A 25,162-nucleotide genomic window follows, 5' to 3' on the forward strand; every position below is an offset into this window, starting at 1 on the left:
ACAACCAATGACCCCGTCAAAGAGTATATTTCTCATGTACGATCCATGAGTCTATAAATAAGAGGCTCATGGCATCATTTGAAGGACAGAGTTTTTAGGAACTGAAAAGAAAGCTCTCTAGTTTTGAGACTTTGGGACCACTACTTGGGGTATTATGGGAGCATTTTCTGAGAGTTCAGAGAGAGAAACACTGTTTTTCTACTTATACTTGAGAAACTCAGTTGACTAAGGTTTATCTGATCTTGAGTATAAGTTACATATATCACAACTCTAAGTGAATTAGGCTATTGCCAACAAGTTGGGGCTGAACCACTATAAAAATTACTTGTGTTATTTACTTTCTATTCAAGATTTACTGTCGTTTTTGCGTCTACTCGCAGTTGGCCAAAATCGTGGTCAACACATTTATAAGAAAATTTTATTTCATTTATACGGTAACTAAAAATTTATTTCATAAATATATAAAATTAAAGTTTTTTTTTCTAAATTTAAAGCTTTAACTACAGAACTCCATTCTTGGTCTCTCCTCTCTTGCAAGACTACCACCATCATTGACAAATATCTTCTTTGACACAATTCATCAGAGAAAACTACAATCTCAAGCCACAAAGAATTTTATTAGTATGCCACAATTCATTTGATAATAGACAAATATATATATATTTATATAAATACTCTCTTTCTCTCTCTCCATTAAAAAAACTTTATGACATATGGATGATGCAATAGCTCATGATCATAAAGAGATTTTATCAACTTGCATACATATATAATTATATGTATGATTCTCACATAATTTTTGGTAATGTGTGGTACGAACACATGCCTCATTCAAGTTTAAATTGATATTAGCCTCAAACCTGAATTTAAATTTATATAAACATTATTTTGTTGTGATTTAATATATCTTGAAAATTATTTCATGTAGTTAGCTAAAATAAAAAATATAAAACCATAAAATAATAAACATTAGCTAATATTATTGTAAGTTACTTTAGTTGCAAATGAGGTATTTTATGCTGCGTTTGTTTCAAATTATATTGCTTAAAAGTTGTATATGAGTTTTTTAAAGTTGATTTAGGTTGCATAGAGATGATTAAATTTGCAAAATAAGATTATTATAGCTTCTTAACATGTGGAAATTTACATATGAGTTTTTTAGAATGCTATTGTATGCAACCTTTGTTGCGACATATTCAAGTTCTACAACCTTTGTTGCAACCTCTTTTTCAAATTCTACAACCTTTGGAATATCATATGCAATATTTGCAACCTCTATTGAAACATCTACACCTATAATTTGCAAATGAGATTTTTCAAGTTGCGTTAGTTGCATAGCATGCATAACATGTATTAATTTTTTAGTTGCATTGAATTGCATTTAAAGTTGCATTGGGTTGCACATGACTTGCATTTGACACATGACTTGCATTTATGGTTGCACCATGTTGCATGAGTTGTATTTGACCCATGAATTGGGTTGGGCATGTATTTGACACATGAAATATTAGGTTGATTATTTAGATTCTTTTTCTTTATTCTTTTATCATGTTTAAATTTGTTTTGCTATTGCATGGGGTAACATGTGCTTACATTTTAGGTTGCATTAGGAAAAATTAGTATATAAGTTCTTAAGTTGTCACGGGTTGCATTGAGTTGTACGGGCTTGCATTTGAAATTGCACTGGGTTGCTTTTTAGGTTACATTGGGCTGCATGAGTTGCATCATGATGAACTTTGTAAGTGAGTTTTTAAAGTTGGTTTAGGTTGCATTAGGCTTGCATTTGAGGTTGCAATGGGTTGTATTTAGTTGCATGGGCTTGCATTTGAGGTTGTAGTGGATTACATGTTCTTGCATTTGAGGTTGCAATGAGTTGCATGATAATGATTAAATTTGCAAATGAACTTTTTAAAGTTGTTTTATGTTGCATTGGGTTTAGTTGCTTTAGGTTGTATTAGGCTTGCATTTGAGGTTGTAGCGTATTGCAATGGGATTGCATTCGAGGTTGCAATGGGTTGCATAAGGATGAAATTTACAAATAAATTTTTTGTTTAAGGTTGCATGGGGTTGCATTGAATTTGTATTTCACGTTGCAGTGGGTAGCATTAGAATAAAATTAGCATATTAGTTTTTATGTTGTCATGGGCTACATGGGGTTGCATTTAGTTGCCTTGAATTTCATGGAGTTGCACTGGGCTTGAATTTGAGGTTACAGTGGGTTGCATGAGAATAAAATTAGTATATGAGTTTTGAAACCCATTCAATATCTTTGTCAAGCTAAAGTTCAACCTCTATAGCAAATGTGTTGTTTTAAGCTTCATTTGAAATTGCATTGAGTTGTATGGGGTTGCATTGGAGTTGCATGAGCTTGTATGTGTTGGCATGTGTTGACATACGTTGCATAGAGTTGCATTTGAAGTTGTAGTGAGTTGCATTACTTTGGGTTGCATTGGGCTTCTATTAGAGATTGTAGTGGAGTTGTATTGGTTGAAATTTGGAAATGAGATTTTTTTTTTTTAAGAAAATTGCTTGAGGTTGTATGTAGCTTCATTTGAGTTTGCATTAGGTTTTTTCAGTTATATAAGAATAAAGCATTTGAGTTTTTTTAAATTGACATGGTTTGTATTTAGTTGCAGAAGGTTGCATAAGAATTTTCAAATTGGAATAATGATTTTAAAAAATCAATAAGAATAAAAAAATATTAAAAAGCCTGAATATTAATATGCACCTATATATATACAAGTAGAGAATGTAATAATATCAAGTAGAAATTGATATTTGGTAATGATATTTTTTACATTCGTTTCATTTCAAAATAAATTGAATAATGGAAGTTGAATTTTGTGCTCTCTCTCATGATTGAAGCTAAGATTACATTTGAGGCCTCTAATATAAATGGAGTCAACAATACAAAGAATAATAAATGTTACAAGTAATACATAAACAAAAAAAATTCAAAATTAATAAATGTTCCTTCTTGAGACACATAATTGTTCAATCTAAAAAACTAATACATTTTCTACATCATAAACAAAACTAAGAAATATCTTTGCCTTTATCCTTTCTCAAATTTTTTCTCATCTTTGTTGGAGCTTTTGAGGTGAAACAAATTAACCTAGATATTTAGACTAAATCTCGTATCTATAAACTTACTTTGACTTTGCATATGAATAAAACAAATCGACAAGCCTACATCTATGAGTATCAACATTGAAACTAGATTTTGGAATATCCTTATCGTCAACAAATTATGAATGAGTCTATGCTGGATGACAAAGGACAACAATGAAAGAAAATGTCCAAAGCAAGAATAAGAAAAATCATAAAGTTGTTTTGCAAAAACCTTATGCACAACAGTAACCAACTCGTACTTGATGATGCATGACATTTTGCTCAATAATGATTTTCAGGAGGAATAATGAATTGCAAAACCTAAAGATAAGAATAAGAAAATAAGGAATAAGTAAATCTCTAGAATAATGAGCACCAATAAAAAAAAATTAGCCAAATGCAACCATAATCAATAAGATACAATTGCATACTTCCACAAATTAAAGCAACCTAATGTAACCTTAAAATATAACAAATAATTACAAAAAAAAGCAACCTGACACAACCTGTTGCAACCTAAATTTCAAAAATAGCTCCAGCATGTAATATGTTGAATTTAAACCTGAATGTATTCAAATGGTTTATAAAATGAATGAATAATGAAATTTAAAATGTATTTAAGGGGTGGAATAATATGATGAGCAATTCGTAATTTTTTTCTTCTTTTAATAGCATTTTGACCTTTAGCATCACCACTCAATGATCTCTTCTTATTAGCCTTTTTAATAATTTGGGGGCTGCTTTTTGAAGAAGTAGGAGAGGCAGAGGAGAACTAGGTATGAACCATGCTTTATGACTCCCTATAGAGTAGATACAACATGCATAAGTCCAATGGTGAAAATAGAACAAGATTTTGAACCCATTCCATGAAGGCAAATTAATAAGTTAAACACGTGCAGATGACCCATTCTAACTTCATCAACTAGATTTCAATTACACCAAAATAGTAGAAAATAAACAATAACCACATAAAACAATCAATTGCAACAATTTATTAATCATAAAAAATACAATGCAGTCAAACACGTGACCCACCCAAATCAAATTAGCTAGCAATATGCTCTAAAAAAATGGGCCATACAACCTCACAAAATCATAAACTAATGTACACATTTTGAACCCATTCTACAATGGCAAATTAATAAGCTAAACGCAAACCAAAAAGTGGCAGAAAATTAACAAGTAACCTCCTTAGGGATGAAGCCAGAATTGAGGAAAGTTATAAACCATTATCTTTGAGTCATAATAGGTAAAGATAATGCCATAGATAAAATTGCAAATGAGCTCTTTCAAAAACTGAACTATAGGCAACCAAAACACAAGATGACCAAACGAATAACACATCAATACTAGCAAAAAAAAAAAACAAAAGAATGAAGAAGTGAAGCTCATGAAATATAAGATAATAACTCAATTACCATACCAAGAATTTTAGGATTGAAGTTGCTACATGAGAAAAAAGACAACTACATCAAGCTTCTGTGACATATTACAAAGGACGGTGGCTTCAAGCATATGTGACTACTGGGAGTGGTTTCTGTCGGCCAGAGGTGGCTTGTGTGATTCGATTGTGTGAGTAAAATAGAGGAGAAGGTTTGGGAGAGGGTGAGTTGGAGTTCGCAGTAGGAGTGGAGAGTGGGGAGAGAGAGAGGACCTGGAATGGAGACGGAAAATGAGAAGACACCGTAAAAATGAGGTCCAAAAAGTAAGTTTGACATATAAATAAAAAGAAACAAAATATAAAAATAGAATATATATAAAAAACCATAAAAATGAAAAATAAAGTTTCAAAACAGTATATATGGTAAATTCCCTTATATTTATTAAATTTGTATTTTTAGTATATAAATTTCAAATAAATAGACAATATTATATATAGGAAAATGACATAAACATATTAAAAAAAATCAAATCAAAACATTATTTATAATTTTTTGAATATATATATATATAATATTTTAACCTTATTAAACATAAATGATAATTTTTTAATAAAAATTAAGATTATGTATTATATATTATTATAATATTTAAATTTATATGGATATAAGTATTAAATATCTAGCCTTGTATTAAATAATATTATAATAATAATATTTTATAATATTTGAATTCATATTAATTTAATTATTAAAAAATTAAGATTATATATTATTATCTTAATAATATTTTATAACATTGCAATTTTGTAGTGCACCAAATTTTGTTTTTTAGTTTATTAAAATTTTTGGTGTTTTATTTTATTTAAGTGTTAAGTATGGTGAATTGTTTTATTTAAATGTTATTTATTTTATTTAGTTGTTGTTTGTTTTATTTAATTGTTTGTCATTTTATTTAATTGTTAGAATTGTTTGGTATAACCTTTTTGAATTTAAATTTGTTAATTGTTTGTTTGATTATTTATTTTTAATATGTGAATAATTGTGTAACTTGTTTATTTTACTATTAGTGTTACATTTTTAAATAAGTGTGACAATTGATGTGATTAAAATAGGTTATTTTCTTTTAGTGTTAGTGTGTGCCGAAATGTGTGTGTGTATGTGAATGTGTTTTATTTTTTTTTCTTTTATTAATATATTTAGTTATTGTTCCCATTATAGAAAAGGAAAGGGTAGTATGAATCTAGACCTAACATGAGTCTTGAGCATTTTTCTTTTAATTATGAAAAGAAAAGAAAATAGAAAAGAAAAGAAATATAAGTTGTCATCTTGTAGGAAAAGATGACAAGGTTGATTTTTGATTTGGTTCACATTAGGATAAGGGTTTAGGTGAGGTGTAAGGAGAGGAAACAATGAGATTTAGCTTAAATTATGGGATATGAATTTGGCTTTTCACACTTGAGTCATTTTCTTAAGGTTAGGTCACTAGAGGCTATAAATAGGAGAGTATGGAAGCCTTGGCATTCTTTTGCTTGTGGCAAGGAGAGAGAGAGAGAGGTGAAAGAGAGAGAAAGTGGAGGAGAAAGGAAGAAGAAGAAGGAGGTCCTAGGTATGGTTTTCTTATGGTTCCTTGTTATTTTTCTTTAGATTAAGGTTTATCTTCCCCATCATCTTAAGTCTTTTTTTATGTTCTTCTTCTTCATGGGTTTCAAAAACCCTAGGGTATTCAAAGGTGATTATCACTTGGGTGTTGATCAAGTTGTGTTCTTAATTTTACAATAAAGAGAGGTATTGAATCTCTACCCCTAATGCTATGGTGTTCTCTTGAGTTATTAGATTTGTGGATATTTTTCAATATGTTGATGCATGGGAGACTGATCTAGGCGTGGGTAGGGGTTTATGATGTTGATGATATTCTATGATTTTATGTATGTATGTTTCAGCCTATGTGGTTTGGGCATATTGGGTTGTTTTATTTTGTGTCACATTTACATGTTAGAAACATGCTAGGTTTCGTGTGTATATAGATGAAGATTTTGTGTAAATTATTGTTGGGTATCCTAGGTGTTTCGGCTTAGGGGTGATGTTCAAGCATGATTATTTTTCTTATATGTTTTAGATCAATTGTGAATCTAGAAACATGATAGGGTGTATATGAGATTATGTATCAATATATTATGGTATGCATGAAAAATAATAGGAACATGTTAGGTTTAATATAAAAGCATATATGAGGATTTGTGTTATGATATTCATGCATGTTGTATTATTATTTTGTTGGGTTATGCTGACACCGTTTTTCGTCAACTTAAAATGTAGAGCACGTAAACAGTAAAGAACTATGGCAAGAATAACACAATAAAACAAGGAGATTTTTTTACGTGGTTCAGCAGTTAACTCTGCCTAGTCCACGAGTCTTTGTTATTAGAACTTAGGAAATTTCTGAAAATTCTTCAGGGATGAATTCTCCAGAGGTTCCCTCAAGATCCAAAAATTTCGGTCCTTTACAATGGTACATGACTTCTCTATTTATAGAGGAGGTCTCAAAATACTATCCCACACATTTCGGGAAGTTATTCTGTATATTAATAAATTTAATGACTTTAAAGCCTGTAACTCCTATATACAAGGAAACGTCCCCTGAAGACCAGGGGGTGTATAACCGACTAGTTAATATCCCTTTATTGTAGGGAAGTTACAAAAATAAATATCTCTTGAATGCATAGGGCGTATGACCTATTACCCGTCTAAGTCTCTGAGTAAATTACAAGTTGCCTTATTTTCCCAAGATCAACTCAGAAAGGGTAAATACCACCGAGGCCGCCTTACCCCGAGCTCGCACTCATGCCAAGCTCGGGCCACTTGATCCGAGGTCACCCGACAATGGACGTACTCTGATGTTCTGTCCTTCGAGCTTGTAAGGACTTCGAGGCTGCCCATCTTCGAGGTTGCCACCTGCTTTGAAGATTCAGCGTCTAGATTATGAGCATGTATTTTAACTATCACGAACTTACCCCTGATGGATCCAGCTTTCGAGGTCACAACCTCAAGTCTCGATATCTGGGTGTAACAGGTTACATGCATGAACTCATTAGAAAAATAATAAGGTTTTATAAGGTTGAATATGAATATGTGTTAGATATGTTCTTTGAATTATTTGTATAATAAGAGCATGTTAGGATTTGTGAATTATTGTGTTAATGAAACATGAATGATCTTGTATGAATTTTATGAGGTATGAGGTAATAGATAAATTCATCGTAATTTATGCTTGCTGATTTTGTGAATAAATGGTGAAAAGATTGACGAAATAAGGATATGTATGCATAAGAATAACTCTAATGATAAGTGGTGTTTGTGAAAATAAAATGGTATATTAATTCACAATTAAAATGATGTTTTTGCACAAATAATTACCTACATATTTTTTGTTATATTTTTTAGAAAATATGAGTTTTAAAAATAAGGATGGTGATTTTAATAATAAATTTGATTGCTGGAATTTTTGTTTAAAAATGTAAAGTGTGTTTCCATAAAATGAATTTGATTGGTATTTTAAAATAAATAAATAACCTAAATAATGGTAAAATTTAAAGGTGATGTTTTTAATATAATATGAGTGGTTATTTTACAAGTTACGATTTTCTTTATTTGGATTAAGAAAAATGTTGGATTTAATTCACTTGTGATGTTTAAATAATGGCTGAAAGTTTAGTTTAAAAAGTTTTAAATAGTTAATTAATTTTCACATATGAATTTGTGTTACATAAAATTAAGTATTAAAAATAATTCAAACAAAATGTATTTTTCCACACTTAATATTATTATTTTCTCACATCAAATTATGAAATTCTATTAACTTAAATTAAATTGATATTTTTCTAAGGAAACATGGTAATCATAGGTATTTTTCTTTTCCAATGCCTTTGCTTTCTTTGTAATTTAAAAATAATAAATGGGTCTTTTATATATTCTTAATGGCTAAATAAAATTGTTTTTATGAAATAAAAAGAATGTCTTGGGAGATTTAATCAACCTAGTAATTTAAGAAGATAAACAATGATAAACAACACATGCTACACGTCTATTATCTTTAAAATGATAGAAGTAGACGCATGGAATTATCATTTTTAACGCCACATTTACGCAACATCCCCATGTATGCATGTTACATGCAAATTCACTTTTACGTCCAAAATAATGTCTATTATGCAACCATGAAGTTTTTATAGAAAGATCATGCATGCAATATTGGTAGAATGAGCATTATTCTTTTTATGACCTTGTGTGTAATTAAGCATATGTGTATGTTGTGTGTAACTCCTACCATGTGTGCATGGCCCATGCACACATGAGTTATATGAGAGGGAAAAATAGTAATTATATGAAGCTAAGAAATGTCGTTTTGATTATGGTATAGCCTCGTTGAGAAGTTGTGGTTTTACTTAGCTTGGACCTGAGGTAAGGAAGTTAGATAGAATTTATGATTGTTATATTGTGAATGGTGAAACTGTTGTGTGAATGAAATGATATGATTTATGAATGCCATAATGTGATGATATGATGGCTTGTATGAATGTTGTATGATATGAATGGATGTTAGCGTGATGTACGCGACACATCAAAATGGGTTGCTAAGGATAAGAAGACGTAACCCGAGTTACTAAGGATATGAAGACGTAACTCCATGGGCGGACGCGCCGAGGTTATTCAAGGACCGGAGACTCTTGTTTACCTCAAAGGGTGGCATGGAAAAGTTAGCGGGCCATGTTCACAAGGAATTGTTTATGAATGTGTTATGATGTCTCGTGATGTTTATGGTTATGTTATGATGTTTCGTTTATGACACTACTACAAAATACCCTTTATGGGACACTTTTTTAAGACACGCACATAAATGCAAGTCCTTAAAAATATTTATAGAGTTTTTAGGACACTCATTGAGAGTCCTGAAAAAACACAATTTAGGACTCGCAATGAGTGTCCTAAAAAAATAAGCGAGTCCTAAAAAAATCTGAGCTAAAAAATGAGTGTTTTACTTAACAATTTTAAGGACTTGCTTTGGGATTCCTTAATACTCTTTTAGGACTAGCTTTGCGAGTCCTAAAAACCCCTGGGTTGAAAAATTAGGAATGATGAATTTTAAGGACTTGCTTTGTGAGTCCTAAAAGAGTATTAAGGATTCTCAAAACAAGTCCTTAAAATTATTAAGTAAAAGAGCATTTTTTTTTTATCTAAATAAAGTTTGTATAGATGTAATTTTTAAAATTATTTTTTATAATTTTAGAGTATAAAATTGGGAGATTTATAATCACATTTTTTTATCTAAATAATATATTCTAATTTTTATTTATAAAATAAAATAAAATAAATATAATTCCCAAATCCCTTTCTCCCTCCCTCCCTACCCGATCCTTACTTTCCTTTCTCCCTCTCTCTCGCATGCTCTCTGCTAGGCCGGAACGATGGTGGCAGGGGCTCGGGGAATGGTGGTCGACGGCGGCAGGGGGGTCGGGGTCGGGCTGTTCCACGGCAGGGGGCTCGGGGCTGGGCTCGACAACAATGACTGGTGGCTGGGCTCGACGGCGGGTGGGGGTTCTCGGGTCTGGGCTCGACAGCGTAGGGGCTGGGCAGAGGGCTAGGCTCTCCTATCTCTCCATGAACGCAAACCCATTTCAGGTCAAGATCTATTCCATTTTCAAGTTTGTATTTTTGTTGAACATTTTTATTTCTGCTCTCTTTGTCTCTCTCGGCTCCCTCTCTCTCTATCTCTCACTCATCTCTTTTTTGCATTTCTTAACTATATCTATTTTTTTTTGTATTAATTTGTTCTCTGTTTTTCTTATGTGAAAGGGGAAAGTTTTTGGTGAAAATAGCTTCTCTCTCAGATGCTCTATCTCTCTCATATCAGGTATGTACGTATGTGTGTTTTGGGTTGGGCGGTGCAGGTTTTGACAGAATGGGTTCATTAATTCATATATTTGTGTTATAAGCTTATAAGGTTGAGTTTATGACTAATCTTCATTCCAACCATTTGTTGAGCAAGTTTTAGATTTTGATTTAATTTTTTGATCTATATTGTGATTACATTTTATGTGACCCTCCCATCTAGGCTAAGTAAGGCATATCAAAATTATGTCACCAAATAAGAAGATATAAATGCATAGAGACAAAAAAAAAAGTAACAAGACCAGAAAGTACACCATGGTCAGACAAAAAAGAGAAAGAAAAAGTTAATAGACTTCAAATCACACATTATTCTTCATGTTTCTAAACATCATTTAAACAAAACTATTATCACTTGCTAAATGCATCTGTTATTCCACTCTAAAACTGTCTCATAGAATGAAAACATGAAAGAATTAGTATTGGAGAAAGAACAAGAAAACACTACAAATTCTTTAACTTGAATACTACATACAATAGAAGCATGTACATATAAGATTAATATCTGACCATAATTAACTAAAATCTAGAAGACAAAAACAAGTGGAATAGATACGTACAATCCAATCTATCTACGAGATAAGGCCAATTAACTTGGGCTGTAGAAGCTGCCCTTAGTTATATCCTAAAGTCTCGGGTAACAACCATCCCAAATTTGTCAACAAAAACTGAATTTTCAAACAAAGAAATAATTAACTAGCAAGTGTATCTGAATTATTCAGGGCATATCGTGTCATGATACAACTAACCACAGAAAGAAAACAAAATGGATTGATATTTGATTTGAGTTTTGAAATGATTAGCATGTACAGATCTAACTTGGCCAAACAATATCTACTATTGAATGGTTACAGATCTGGTTTATCTATATATACAACAGATGGTATTTAACTTTGATTATGGAATTTGTTTTACAGGTAACTAAGTTATGTGATTTAGGGATGGATGACAATGTCTGTTCGGGTGGGCTGGGCTCAGTGTGGAACACATCTTGCTGTCGGAACTAATAATAAGTGTATTATTATTGTAGTAGTGTATAGTGAATGAGTTTTATTTGAGAATGTATGTTAGAAATCTTATTATTTTCTTGATATTGCAAAGAACATAAATGTATACAATTTCATGGGTAGATATGATTTTTATAATATGATTTAGTGACCTATTTAGCAAGTTTTCTAGCATGTGGATTTTCATGGACTGCTTCATCACATTTTTTCCATGTGGATTTAGAGGGCGTGCTGGGTTCTTTTTGTGCTATTTGGTTGAGCTTCTTGCTAAGTTCTTTCTATCTTTCAGCTTTGCAAACAGGTTAACACATATTAAAGAAAATCACAAATTTCGGAAAGATGGCAAAGAGAGTCATAGAGTGGAGGATCCAGCTTTAGGTCTTCGCCATATTGTGTCTGATATTAGAGAAAAACATGCATTGAAGTAAGTAAGAGCTGTTGATTTGAAATGATGGTTCAACTTTGACTTCAGTCAATTTACACTCTTTGTTAACTTTGTTTTGATGAAATTTCAGGCATGTTTATGTGTGGCATGCAATAACAGGCTACTGGGGTGGTGCTAGACCAGGAATTACCAAAATGGAACACTCTTTGTTAAAGTTGATGTTCAGAACTTTCTTGAGCCTCTTGGGGCAGGCCATGGTGGAAGGGTGAAACTGGCTAGAAAATATCATCAGGCATTGGAGGCATCTATTGCTAGAAACTGTCCTGATAATGGGATTATTTCTTGTATGAGTCATAACACAGATGGTTTATACAGGTAGCTAAGCTCTCATGAATTCAGTTTTTGTTTGCAACTGAGGTGGCATGACACTTATGCTTTTTCCTTTCTTGATTTTGTTTTAGTACTAAACTAAGTGTGGTTATAAGGGCTTCAGATGATTTCTGGCTTAGAGATCCAACCTCACACACAATTCATATTGCATCAGTTGCTTACAACACTGTTTTCCTTAGTGAATTCATGCAGCCTGATTAGGATATGTTTCATGTGAGCTTCGAAAACTATTATCACGAAATCCAAGTGTGGTAGCTCGAACGTTCAGGCATGTGGTTTGTGCCACAATGTCTGAGGTTCGAGTCCCTCACCTTAAGTAGTGTTATTCTTAATATGTTAGGCTTCTCATTTTGCGTTTCTTTCCGAATGTTAGAGCCTGCATCCAATGGCGGAATACCATGTTGCAGCACGAGAAGTAGGAGGATGTGCTATCTATGTTAGGTATTGTCTTTGGTTACATTCTGTCTTTCTGTTCAAACACTTAGTAGAAGAAATGGTTGTCATATCAATTATATCTACCAATGCAGTGATAAGCCTGGTCAACATGACTTCAATCTTTTGAAGAAGCTTGTTCTTCCTGATGGTTCAATCTTGAGGGCTAGACTACCTGGAAGACCAACAAGGGATTGTTTATTTTCTGATCATGCCAGAGATGGAAAAAGGTACTCCAAGACTACTCTAGTCTAGAGCTTTTACTCCTGTTGTTATTCAATCCCATGTTCCTCAAAAAAGTTCACTTGTGCAACAATTTGCAGCCTTCTGAAGATTTGGAACATGAACGCAATTTCTGGAGTTGTTGGAGCCTTCAACTGCCAGGGAGCACGGTGGTGCAAGGTTGGGAAGAAGAACCTTATCCACGATGAACATCCAGGCACAGTCACTGGGGTTATTAAAGCCAGAGATGTTAATTATCTGCACAAGGTGGCTCATGACAACAGGAGTGGTGATGCTGTCATATTCTCCCATCTTGGTGGTATGTTTGTTATCAAAACTTGATCTCACTAACTACTAAGTTCTAACTAATGAATCTCTTGTTAGAATTAATCGATATTAAATGTGGAAAATAAACAAGAATTGGTAAATATAGTGAAGCCTCAAGAATGCTATTCTCTCGCCAATGAAACTCGCTGCATTCAATCTCACACACACTATTTTTCACTCACTAGTGCTTTTAAACTGATAGAAATTGTTTGATTATAAATTTGCATGAGAAGTAGTCTATCTTCTCAAGGATGCATCTTTGCCAGTGACTAAAATCAAGAGAATACAAAGTGTTTACTGTGGTTCCAATGAAGGAGTTGTCCAATGGAGTGATATTTGCTCCAATTGTAGCAATTGTGAATAAACTTATTTATGTACACTACAATAAAAAACTAGTTATAATTTTTCATGTTTGGTGTATTATAACGTGATTTTTCATGTTTCAAGGATGATTTTAGAAAGAAATTTATGGCTGTTATTTTAATCTATAAATTTTTAGATTAATTTGTATATAAATGTTTCATTTAAATCATAATTTTTAATTTAAAATAACAATAAATAAATTTTTTAAAAATTAAAAATATAACTTTTAAGGTCACCCAAAGAGAGTCCTAAAAACCTTACTTAAAGGCACTCAGCAAGATCTTTTAGGACTCGCGGACATTCTTTTAGGACTCGTAGTGCGAGTCTTAAAAACCTTACTAAAAGGCACTCAGGACGATCTTTTAGGACTCGCCCCATTTTTTTAGGACGAGTCCTAAAAGCCTTTCTTAAAGGCACTCAGCAAGATCTTTTAGGACTCGCGGACATTCTTTTAGGACTCGTAACGTGAGTCCTAAAAACATCATTTTAGGACTCACAATGCGAGTCCTAAAAACCTTAGTTTTTAAGGCTCTCAAATAACTTTTTTAGGACTCGCACTGCTAGTCCTAAAAATCCTTTTTTGTAGTAGTGTGATTTTGTTATGATGTTATGATGTTTATGATATGACGATGCCAATATGTTTATGTTTATGATATTGATGCCAATTTTATGATGATGCTATGATGTATAAAGATGAATGATAGTGTTTGTAAATTATTGTATCTTACTTGCTTGTTGTTGTACTTCCTTACTGGGCTTTTAGCTCACCCCCCTTACTTTCCCTTCCAGGTAGCAAATAGGTTTTCTCTGTGGCACGCGTGGTGATGTGGGGAGTTCTGTCGTCCTGGTGTGTATGGTGTGGGGGCATCCTATGGACGAAAAACGATCAATTAAAAACGCAATTGTTTTAATAATGTTATGTTTTATGAGACTTTTTAAACTTATCAGTGGGACTTGAAGTATTGGTTTTTTAAGAACATTGCATAAAAACTGATATTTTCTTTTAAAACTATTGGGCCCAACTTACATGTTTTTAAGCAAGACCCCACTGAAACCTTTATAATAAGTGACTTTCTTTTATAGACTAATGAAAATGTGAATGTTTTATTAAGTACTAGTTAAGGGCGTTTTTACAAATTTATATTGATATAATTATTAAATATCTAGTCTTGTATTGTATATTATTATAATAATGATATTTTATAACCTCTGAATTTATTTTAATTTATATTACTATAAATATTATTAATGTAGTCTTATATTAAATATTATAATAATATTTGAGATTTTATTAATATAATTGATAAATATCTATTTTTAAGTTAATTTTAAAAGTATATTCCATTAAATATTTAGAATATTTCGTTAAAGTTAACAAAACAAACCGTTAAAACAGAGAATTTCGGTTATTTACACACTTTTTATATAGATAAATATAGCTACAATCCTACAAATAAGGAAGCGACAAAAAAATTAAAAAAATAAAAATAAATAAATAAAAGAGAGGATCAACTCACACCAATAAAATGGACCACAAGAGATTGAGGGAATACATGGACCATAAATAATAAATTGAGGGCCTAAGACAGTCATTTTCAGATTGGTGTTTACCATAGTATGCTTCGCTGTGAAATATATTCTATATTAGCCAATTGGGTGGCATATTTATGTTAAACAGATGCCTGATTTATACGCATTGCCTTTTATTTCTCACTTTTTGTTTTGAAAGTACAAGACGCTCTATATATGCTCCTAATATATTCCATAATATTCCTCGAAAAAGAAAAAAACAATCCTTTCAAAAAAGAAAAGAAAAAAAATCATTTATTTTAATATCAATATATACATATCTTAATGATATGTGCACCAATAAAAGAGAGATACGAAGCGTGATTCTCAGTTTCTCTCTCTTCCATGACGAGGAGGCAAAAAGCTGGGCAGAAGCTAGCTAAACCAGTCATTGAGCCAGAGCTCCCTTCATCCAATGGAGAAGATATTGTTTAGGAGCGGTCTGAGGAAGTATTCATTGAGGAAATGGGTTTTACAAAAGAGCAATAGCTTGATGCTAGGGATTCGGTTTGTGCTTCGAAGGAGGGTTTTGATATATCCACGGATCCTGATACCGTGTCCTGGGCTGCAGAGGTTGAGGCTAGGTCATTCCAAGATTCAGCCAAAGAAACTTGAGCCAAGTTTCGGGAAGCTATTCCGTCGCATGGGTGTACGAAGCTACATTACTTAGAGCCTTTTCAGAAGGATGGACAGATAATTGCGAAACTGGATGTGAATGAGATCGAAGTGGAAGCCTCCTTCTGGAAATCAACATTGATCTGTGTGGTGATTGGTGCTAACCCGCCACTTGCGGTTTTTGAAGGATTTATCAAACGGATTTGGGGAAAGCTTGGTCTTGAGCGAGTGGCTCGAATGAATGCTGATTTTACAATGTTGAAGTTTAGAGATGAAGCAACATGTGATCTGGTTTTGGAATGAGGTGTGATCCATTTTGATAAGAAACCAGTTGTTCTCCGCCCCTGGACTACTGATATCGAGTCCTTTAAGTCTATTAAATCAGTGCCCGTGTGGATCCGGTTACTTGATCTTGGCTTGCAATATTGGGGGGTGAAGTGTTTGAGTGCCCTTGTTAGCACAATAGGTAATCCTATAATGATTGACAAGATAACCAAGGATCGATCTATGATAAAATTTGCTCGTGTCTTAGTTGAGATGGAAATAGCAGATTCTTTACCTAAGTACATCAATTATTTCAATGAGAAGGGTCAATTTATGGAACAACTTATAGAATATGAATGGCTGCCAACAAAATGTTCTAATTGGAAGAAATTGGGACACTCAGTAACATCTTGCAAGTTTGTTCCTCAAGCAGTCTGGAGGCAGAAAGAATCGAAGAATAGGGAAGGGACTGATCCTTCTGAGGCAGTGAATACTATATGTCCGAATACCTCTATTCCAATTCAGAAATTAAATTATGCTCAATTAGATTCTGTCCAACCAACTGATGATCCAGTAGAGCCCTACTGGGTTTCTCCGAAAAGAGATGGTGTTATAAAGCAAGTTGTTCAAGTTCCTGTTAAGCAAGCCAGAAAGCCTTTTAGTGTGCTCCAGGAGCAGCAGAGACCTTTGACGGGACTTTCACCCAAACTAGACCCGAATGGAATACTGCAACCTACTGAGCTAGAATGTTAAAGGATTGAATAGATTGAATAAACAGATGGTGGTTCTTGATATCTGTAGATTGAATAAAGTTTGGATTGGGGCTCTTCTTGAAACTAAAATCAAGGGAGTGAAAATAAAGGAAGTCATGAGTTCTACTTTTGTTGGTAGGGAGTATTATAGTAGTGAGAACTTGGAGGGTAAAATTTTATTTATTTGGAAAACTCATTTGGTGCATATTGAAGTGATCCAGGAAAGTGCCCAATTATTGCACTGTAAAGTTAAAATTCGCAATAACCCTGATTTTTGTCTTACAATAGTGTATGGTTCTAATTGTTTGGAGTCCAGGAGATCTTTATGGCATGATTTGACCCATTTTCAATGGCCTATAAAATCTTGGATCATTCTAGGGGATTTTAATGCTGTGTTTTGCTCCTGATGATAGGTTGGGAGGGAGACCTATCACAATGAAAGAAATAGAGGATGCTAGATAGTGGCTTGATCTTTGCTTGGTTGATGAAATGAAGATTATGGGGTCCTTTTATGCTTGGTCTAACAATCAAGAAGGGGGGACTCGCATTTTCTCTAAGTTGGACAGGGTATTTGCTAATGAAGCCTGGCTTGACTCATTTCCGTTAGTTACTACTGTTTCTCAATGGGAGGTTATTTCTGATCATTGTTTTGTTCTTCTTAAACATCTTCCTGCTTTGAGGATGGCGGTGAAGCCGTTTCGTTTCTACAACATGTGGGTCTCTAATCCTAAATTTAGGGAGACAGTCTTGGCTAACTGGTCTAAATAGTTATTGTATAAGGGTAGTGGCTTAGAGCAGATTAGTTGGAAGCTAACCCGTCTTAAGCATGTCTTGAAGACTTTTAACTAGAAGGTTATGGGGGATGTTGCTTGTAATTATGAGATAATCCATTCTAATTGTTTTGCTTATTCGAATAATAGCAGGTTGTGTACTGAGGATAGAGAAGCCTTTCTGGAATTTAAAAGACAGGAGCAAATGTATGCTAGTTTCCTCTACCAAAAGAGTAAAATAGCTTGGCTGCATTTTGGAGATGACAACTCTTCGTTCTTTCATGCTAGTTTAAAGAAGAGGAAATTAACTAATAGGATTGTGTCTTACGTTACTGATGAAGGGCGGGTTGAGGATGATTATACTGAAGTTACTAATCATTTTTTTCAGCATTTTAAGAACTTTTTGGGTGCAGCTAGTAAGGCATCAGGCAAAATTTATTCTCAAGTTATTGCGTGTGGTCTGGTTTTGGGTATGGAAACTCAGTTGGGATTAATCAAACCGTTCTCTGCCCATGAAGTTAAAGTGGCTATGTTTAGGATTCACTGAATTAAAAGCCCAAGTCCGGATGGTTATGGGGCAGGTTTTTCAAAGCGTTATGGAAGGATATAGGCAAGGAAATATTTCTGGCTGTCCTTGATTTTTTTGATTCAGTTTGTATCCCTCAAAATGTGAATAAAACACTCATTTCTCTTATTCCTAAAGTGGATCATCCAGTTAATGCAGCTGATTTTAGGCCTATTGCTTGTTGCAGTACCATTTACAAATGCATCTCCAAAATGTTGTGCAGTAGGCTTAATTCTGTTCTTCCTTTACTGATTAATCAAAATCAGGGGGCTTTTATCAAGCATCGATCTCTTGCTCATAATGTTCTCATCCTTCAAGACTTAATTAAGGGGTACAATAGGAAAAATAGTTCCCCTCGGTGTCTTATGAAGATTGATATTAGTAAGGTGTATGACTCAATTGACTGGGATTTCTTGGAGAATCTTCTAAATGCTCTCTGTTTTTCGATGAGATTTATTAGGTGGGTTATGGTTTTTTGTAGGGATTCATCCTATTCTTTAGTGATGAATGGTAGCATTCAAGGTCATTTTCAAGGAGCCAAAGGTCTCAGACAAGGTTATCCAATCTCGCCTTTACTTTTTGTTATTGTGATGGATTATCTTACACATTTATTGTTAAAACCTTCTACGGAGAAAGATTTCAGATTTCACCCTTTGTGCAAGTCCCTAAAGCTTGTTAATCTTTGTTTTGCTAACGATCTCCTACTGTTTTGCAAAGCCAATCCGAAGTTAGTTATGATCCTTCATCAAGCTTTTAATGGGTTTACTTTATCTTCGGGCCTCTCTATCAACCAAAGCAAATCTCGAATTTATTTTGGAGGGCTAGCTGCTGGTGATAAATCTCCCCTATAGTTGTATTCTAATTTTATTGAAGGGCACTTCCCTTTGAAATATTTGGGTGTTCCTCTAAGACCTACTAAATGGAAGGCTACTGATTGCAACATTATTCTTAAGAAATTGACTGTCACCTATCATATGCTGGTCGGGTCCAGTTGGTGCATTCTGTGTTGTTGGGGATTCGCTCTTATTGGATGAATATCTTTTTGTTACCTCAGACTGTAATCAAAGATATTGACTGCCTTTGTAGGAAATTCTTTTGGGGTGAGAAGGGAAACAAGAGCAAATTTCTCCTTATCTCTTGGGAGCATGTTTTTCGTTCGAAGTGTTATGGTGGTTTGGGTTTTCGAGAGGGTCCTACTTGGAATAAGATACTGTTAGCTAAGTTCATCTGGGCTATTTCTTCTAAGAAGGATCTATTATGGGTGAAATGGGTCAACTGTATTTACTTAAAAGGAACTTCTCTCTGGGATTATCTGTTAAAACAAGATACCAGTTGGTATTGGAGGAAGCTTATTAATCTTTGTCAATCTCTGTCCAGATCTGAATTGGATGGTGCGGTTGTGAATGGGAAGCTTCAACTGGGTAAGCTTTACTCCTTAGTTTTGCCTAACAAGTTGGTGTTCTATGAGAAGGCTGTGTGGTGTAGGCTTACGGTTCCTAAACACAGATTTATCTTGTGGCTAGCTGTGAACCAAAAGCTTCTCCCAAGGGATTTACTTCATCAATGTCATCTGCCTATTCCATCTTTATTATGCCCTGCTTGTTCTCAAGAAGATGAAAGTCACTCTCATCTATTTTTCGATAGTTTGTTCTCCAGGAGAGTTATGCAGACTGTTTATGGGTGGCTGGGAGAGGCTATTTGGCCTGTTCAGTATGCGGATTGGTCTCAATGGTTGACTGGGCATCGCAATGGGTGGATTTCCTTGGTGGTAGCAGCAACTCTTGCAGCTACTGTTTATTTTATTTGGCTGAACAGAAACCATTGTTGTTTTGAGAAGAGTTGTTTTTATGTATCTAGAATTGATAACTTGATTAGATTTTCTGTTAAGGCTAGAGTGCAGAATCTAAATGATCAGAATTTTTCTATTAGAGAGAGACAAATGTTAGATATTGTCATCAATTTGTAATCTGAGGTCGAGTTTTTCTCCAGCCTTTTTTGTTGCCTCTATTTTGTTTGATCAATAAAATTTTCTTTTTGATTAAAAAAAAAAATCTTTTATATAAAAAATGAGTTGATAACGGAAATTATTGGTTTTAAGGGTTTGTTTTGTTAACTTTAACGGAATATACTTTTAAAACTAACTAAAAATATATGTTTATTAATTATATTAATATCAATTCAAATATTAATAAAATATAATTATTATATTAATATTTAATGTAAGACTACATGTATAATAATTATATTAATATAAATTTAAATTTAATTTCAAATTCAAATGTTATAAAATATTTTTATTATAATAATATATAAAGCAAGACTAGATATTTCATTGATATAAATTTAAATGTTATAGAATATTATTATGATAATAATATATAATCTTAATTTTTTACTAATTATATTAATATGAATTCAAATATTATAAAATATTATTATAATAATATTTATTACAATACTAGATATTTAATACTTATATTAATATAAATTTAAATATTATAAAATATCATTATAATACATAATTTTAATTTTATTAAAAACATTATCTTTTATGTTTAAAATGGTTATCATATTATATATATATATATATAAAATCATAAATAATGTTTTGGTTTAATTTTTTATTTAATATGTTTATGTTATTTTTTTTATATATAATATTATTTATTTATTTAAAATTTATATGACAATGATACAAATTTAATAAATGTTGACCCTTGATCTAGTCAACGACACAGAGTCAAGTAAAACGACTAAAAACAAGATGAATTTAAGATCAAAAGATAAATGACACCAAAGATTTATAGTGGTTCGGCCCCAGTGATGGTAATAACCTACGTCCACTTAGTGTTCTTATTGATGTAGAATCTCCAAAAACTGTGATCAATGAACTAGGGTTCACGAGTTTCACAAGCTTAGAGATGAATACAAATTTGGCGGATAAAAACACTATAATTCTCTCTTAAAATTCTCCAAAAGCAAAAGTCCCCACTCTTGAGCCCTTTGAGTCTTATTTATAGGCTCAATGAGTTTTACATGGGCCTTAATTACATTTAATACATGTGTATCTAAATAAAAATGGAAATCAAAATTATTACATAAATGCAAAATTACATATTTGTAGGAAATATCTGAAATGTTGCGATCAACATATGCTGTCTATTGAGTGAACTCTCTTCTGGTCGATGGTCGAACAGACCTTACTCACTAAAACGGTCACGTGTATCCCACGTGCTTGTTAATTTGGCCACGTCATCAAGTAAATATTTTTTGGGTAATATGAATTCAAATATTGTAAAATATTATTAATCCAATAATATTTAATACAAGACTAGATATTTAATACCTATATTAATATAAATTTAAATATTATAAAATATCATTATTATAATAATAATATATAATACATAATTTCACTTTTATGAAAAAAATTATCATTTATGTTTAAAATGGTTATCATATTATATATATAAAATCATAAATAATTTTTTATTTATTATGTTTATGTTATTTTTGTATATAAATATTGTTTATTTATTTAAAATTTATATGACAATGATACGAATTTAATAAATATAATTAATACATTTTATAAATAAAACTAAGTAAACGTGCATTGCACGTTGTTTGTATCTAGCATATATTAAAATTGTGTATCCAACCAATTCTTTCTTTAGCATTTTTTTAATCAATTTTAATAGAATCTTACAAATCACAACAAGAAAAAAAGGGCTTCTACTTCAGTTTTTAAGCTGGATTTACTTCGATTTTCGCTAAATTCGCAACCGCGTAGTTTGGAGCGAATTAAAAAGTAGTTAAAACTGAAGTGAAAAATAAGCTTTCTACTCCGGTTATTATGTAAAAACCGAAGTATAAAGTGGGGATTCTACTTCGGTTTTTACATAATAACCGAAGTATAAAGTGGGGTACGCTTCCTTGCTAGACACTTTCTACTTCGGTTATTATGTAAAAACCGAAGTAGATTCCTCACTTTCTACTTCGGTTTTTACATAATAACCGAAGTAGAAGCTCCCTCTTTTTTTAATAATTATTTATAATTATTTTTAAATGGCCCAATTCTAATTTATTTTTATTTTTTCGCCCTAATTTTTTTTAAATAGTCTAATTATATGATTTTATAGTTATATATATTTTTACAATTGGAATTGATTTATTTTCATTTAATTTATAACAGAAATAAAAATCACAAAATTTATACACTTAGAATTAAAATTCTTATAAAATTAAATATTTATACATTCACATAATTGTTAAGTAGAATAACCTAATCATTCATATATACATTCACATAATTGTAATTAAGTAAAATAGCCTAAACATTTATATATACATTCACATAATACTAAATGTATGTATAAACAAAATAGTCTTACTAATAAATTTAAATCATCAATCGGCTTAACTATTCTTGTTGGATTGGCAAGATGTCCTCTCGACCCTTGGTGACAATTTGGTTACTAGTAACTTTGTCATTTAGTTCATCCTACGAAACAAACCAATGATAGATTAAATTAGTAACTTGTAACAACACTTAAAAAAATTTCCTACTTTGCTTTAAAACACTTACAACTCTTTCTTCATTTTTTTTGTCCAAATTATCTTCAACAAGAGTCTTCTTCGTTTCTCGCGCTCTTATCTAAATTTCATATCCCTCTACATCTTCCACTCCTAGTTCTTTTTTCTAGGACATCCAACATAATTGAAGTTTAATTATTAAATTTTCCTAAGTCTAACAAAATTTCGGTAGCATAACAACTGCATTTTCACATCTCCAAAAATTTAAAAACCTGTAAATAACACACAAAATATCTTGACATAGTGTGCGAATTGAAAAAGGAAAACAATTAATAAAATCTATAAAAAATTGGCAGAGTTTCCTTTGTTTTTGTAGCATATCCCAATTTTATAAATATATATAAATTCAACACAAATAAACACAAAATCAACACACATAATTCTATCCTTATATCACCGCCAACAACAAATTTCCCAGAACCTACTTCACTAAAGTAAAACATGCATGATTTAACTCTAATTTTATAAATAAATATTGCAATAGTAATAAATAAAATTTAAAGATTACTCACCTTTATTATTATTCTTGAAGTCACCCAAAATCAATACCAAATTGGCAACTAAATCAACAACCCTACTAAAAAGCTTAAACAAAAACAAATAAAAATCAATTTACATAATTAATTAAACTAGTTACATAATCATCAAACAACATATCAAGAAAGCTAGTTATAGAAAATTGTTATCCCAAAATTTGAGAATGATGATGTGGCAATAGGAATGACAAGTGGCATGGAATAGTTGGGTGATCTGGCTTAGCAGTAGCCCAATACATCAGTGAAGAGTTTGGACTGCTTGAGAGATGTCATGACCAAGCCAAGTGCACCCGAGGAGAGTACTTGGGCTAGGGTATGTCCGGTCGGACTTTGGTCCAAGGAGCACTCCAAGAGGTCCGGTCGGACCTTGATCCGAGGAGAGCCAAGGAGGGTGTGCTCGGACCTTGGTCTGAGGAGAGCCAAGAGGTGTGTTCGGACCTTGGTCCGAGGAGAGCCCCAAGTGGCGTGATCAGACCTTGGTCCGAGGAGAGCCCCAAGTGGCGTGATCGGACCTTGGTCCGAGGAGAACCAAGTGGCGTGATCGGACCTTGGTCCGAGGAGAGCAAAGAGGTCCGGTCAGACCTTGGTCCGAGGAGGACCTAGAGGTGTGGTTGGACCTTAGTCTGAGGAGACCCCAAGGCTGTGGTCCGAGGTGAGCCCAAAAGGTGATTGGTCGGACTTTGGTCCGAAGAGAGTCTAAGGGGTATGCTCCGTATGCAGGTGTCCAGCATGCATATGTCCGACCAGAAGACGATATTCATCAACCAAATAGACTAGACTGCGTCAAATTCCCAGAAACGGCTTCAGCAAGAATCGGTGGCATCGCGGGAATCTCTCATTCCTCACTCAAATTGAGGATTCTGTTGCATTTTTGAATATTTTGTGTAATTTAAATATAATATGAGTAATAGAATATCCCGGGGCTAGGGGGATATCAGTTTAGGATCCCAAGCCTATAAATAGAGGGTTGATGGGATCGGAAAAGGACTTTTGGCAATTTGAAATTTGGTCTGAGTTTCTAGAGAGAGAAAGTGCGTTTTCCTTGAGAGAGAACCCTTTTTGTATTCTAAGAATTTACACTGAAGAAACTCAGTTGACACTGGTTCATCTGATCTTGAGTGTAGATAAAGTAATCAAATCTCTAAGTGGATTAGGCTATTACCGACTGATCGGGGCTGAACCACTATAAAAATCTTGTGTTATTTACTTTCTTTGATAAAACTGTCTGTGTCATTTAAATTCTCTTGAAGGTTTATCGTTTTTGACGTTCTCACGTCGTTGGCTAAAAACACAGTCAACATTTTGGTGCTTTCATTGAGAGCCTGAAGAGAAGAACAGACGGTCCCTGAGGCAATATGGCACCTAAGAACACCAATGCAGCCTCCAAGAAGACGAGCTCCTTTAAAGAGCATGCTAGATCAGAAGGTCCTAGCGTTCAAGATTGTGAAACTGTGCCCAGAATCATGCTCGAAGACGTAGCACCAGAAGTTGAAGAGCTCCAGGAAGCCATGAGCGCTTTCCAGGAGGAGATGGCTCAGTTCAACGCCAGGCAAGAGGCGTTCGCTGAGGAAATGGCTAGGCAGAACGCCGCATTCGAGCAGCAGAAACGGGAGATGGATGCTAGGAGTGAGGAGATCCGTCGACAGCAAGAGGAGGCCCACAGGTGACATCACGAAGCTGCACTCGCTCTGGAAGCGGCTACGCAGACCTGAGCCAATGCCCAGGTTGCACCTGGGGTGGCAGCCACCACTGAGGCAAGGACCACAGAAGCTGGTCGTAAGAAAACTGATAGACCAGGCAGGGGTGGTAGTAACCCACCTGGTCATGAGGAGGACAAAGCCCCATCGTGCACTGCCTCAACTCAAAGGGGGAACTCCAAAACCCCCTCAAGGAGCCACCGATCAGAGACTTCCAGATCAGGGAGTCACAAGTC

The 25,162-nt window shown here is 33.3% G+C and overlaps 1 protein-coding gene and 1 pseudogene across 1 annotated transcript; both read left to right on the plus strand.

Annotated features, from left to right (window-relative positions):
* The first annotated feature begins 9,820 nt into the window (after positions 1-9,820).
* On the plus strand, positions 9,821-16,049 carry LOC133779429 (probable galactinol--sucrose galactosyltransferase 1; annotated as a pseudogene).
* A 1,211-nt stretch (positions 16,050-17,260) lies between these two features.
* Positions 17,261-20,063, plus strand: LOC133779430 (uncharacterized). Its single transcript, XM_062219392.1, has 4 exons — positions 17,261-17,520; positions 17,686-18,002; positions 18,185-18,824; positions 19,184-20,063. Exons 1-4 carry the CDS (start codon positions 17,261-17,263, stop codon positions 20,061-20,063), a joined length of 2,097 nt encoding a protein of 698 aa, XP_062075376.1.
* Positions 20,064-25,162: the final 5,099 nt, after the last annotated feature.

Source organism: Humulus lupulus, chromosome 5 (assembly GCF_963169125.1).
Source record: "Humulus lupulus chromosome 5, drHumLupu1.1, whole genome shotgun sequence".
Lineage (NCBI taxonomy): Eukaryota > Viridiplantae > Streptophyta > Magnoliopsida > Rosales > Cannabaceae > Humulus > Humulus lupulus.

Coding starts and splice junctions, on each gene's coding strand:
- LOC133779430 (XM_062219392.1), top strand. CDS start 17,261: ATGGGGTCCTTTTATGCTTGGTCTAACAATCAAGAAGGGGGGACTCGC. Junction 18,003..18,184: donor TGCGTGTGGTCTGGTTTTGG/GTATGGAAACTC, acceptor TTTTTGATTCAG/TTTGTATCCCTCAAAATGTG. Junction 18,825..19,183: donor TTTTGCAAAGCCAATCCGAA/GTTAGTTATGAT, acceptor CTGCCTTTGTAG/GAAATTCTTTTGGGGTGAGA.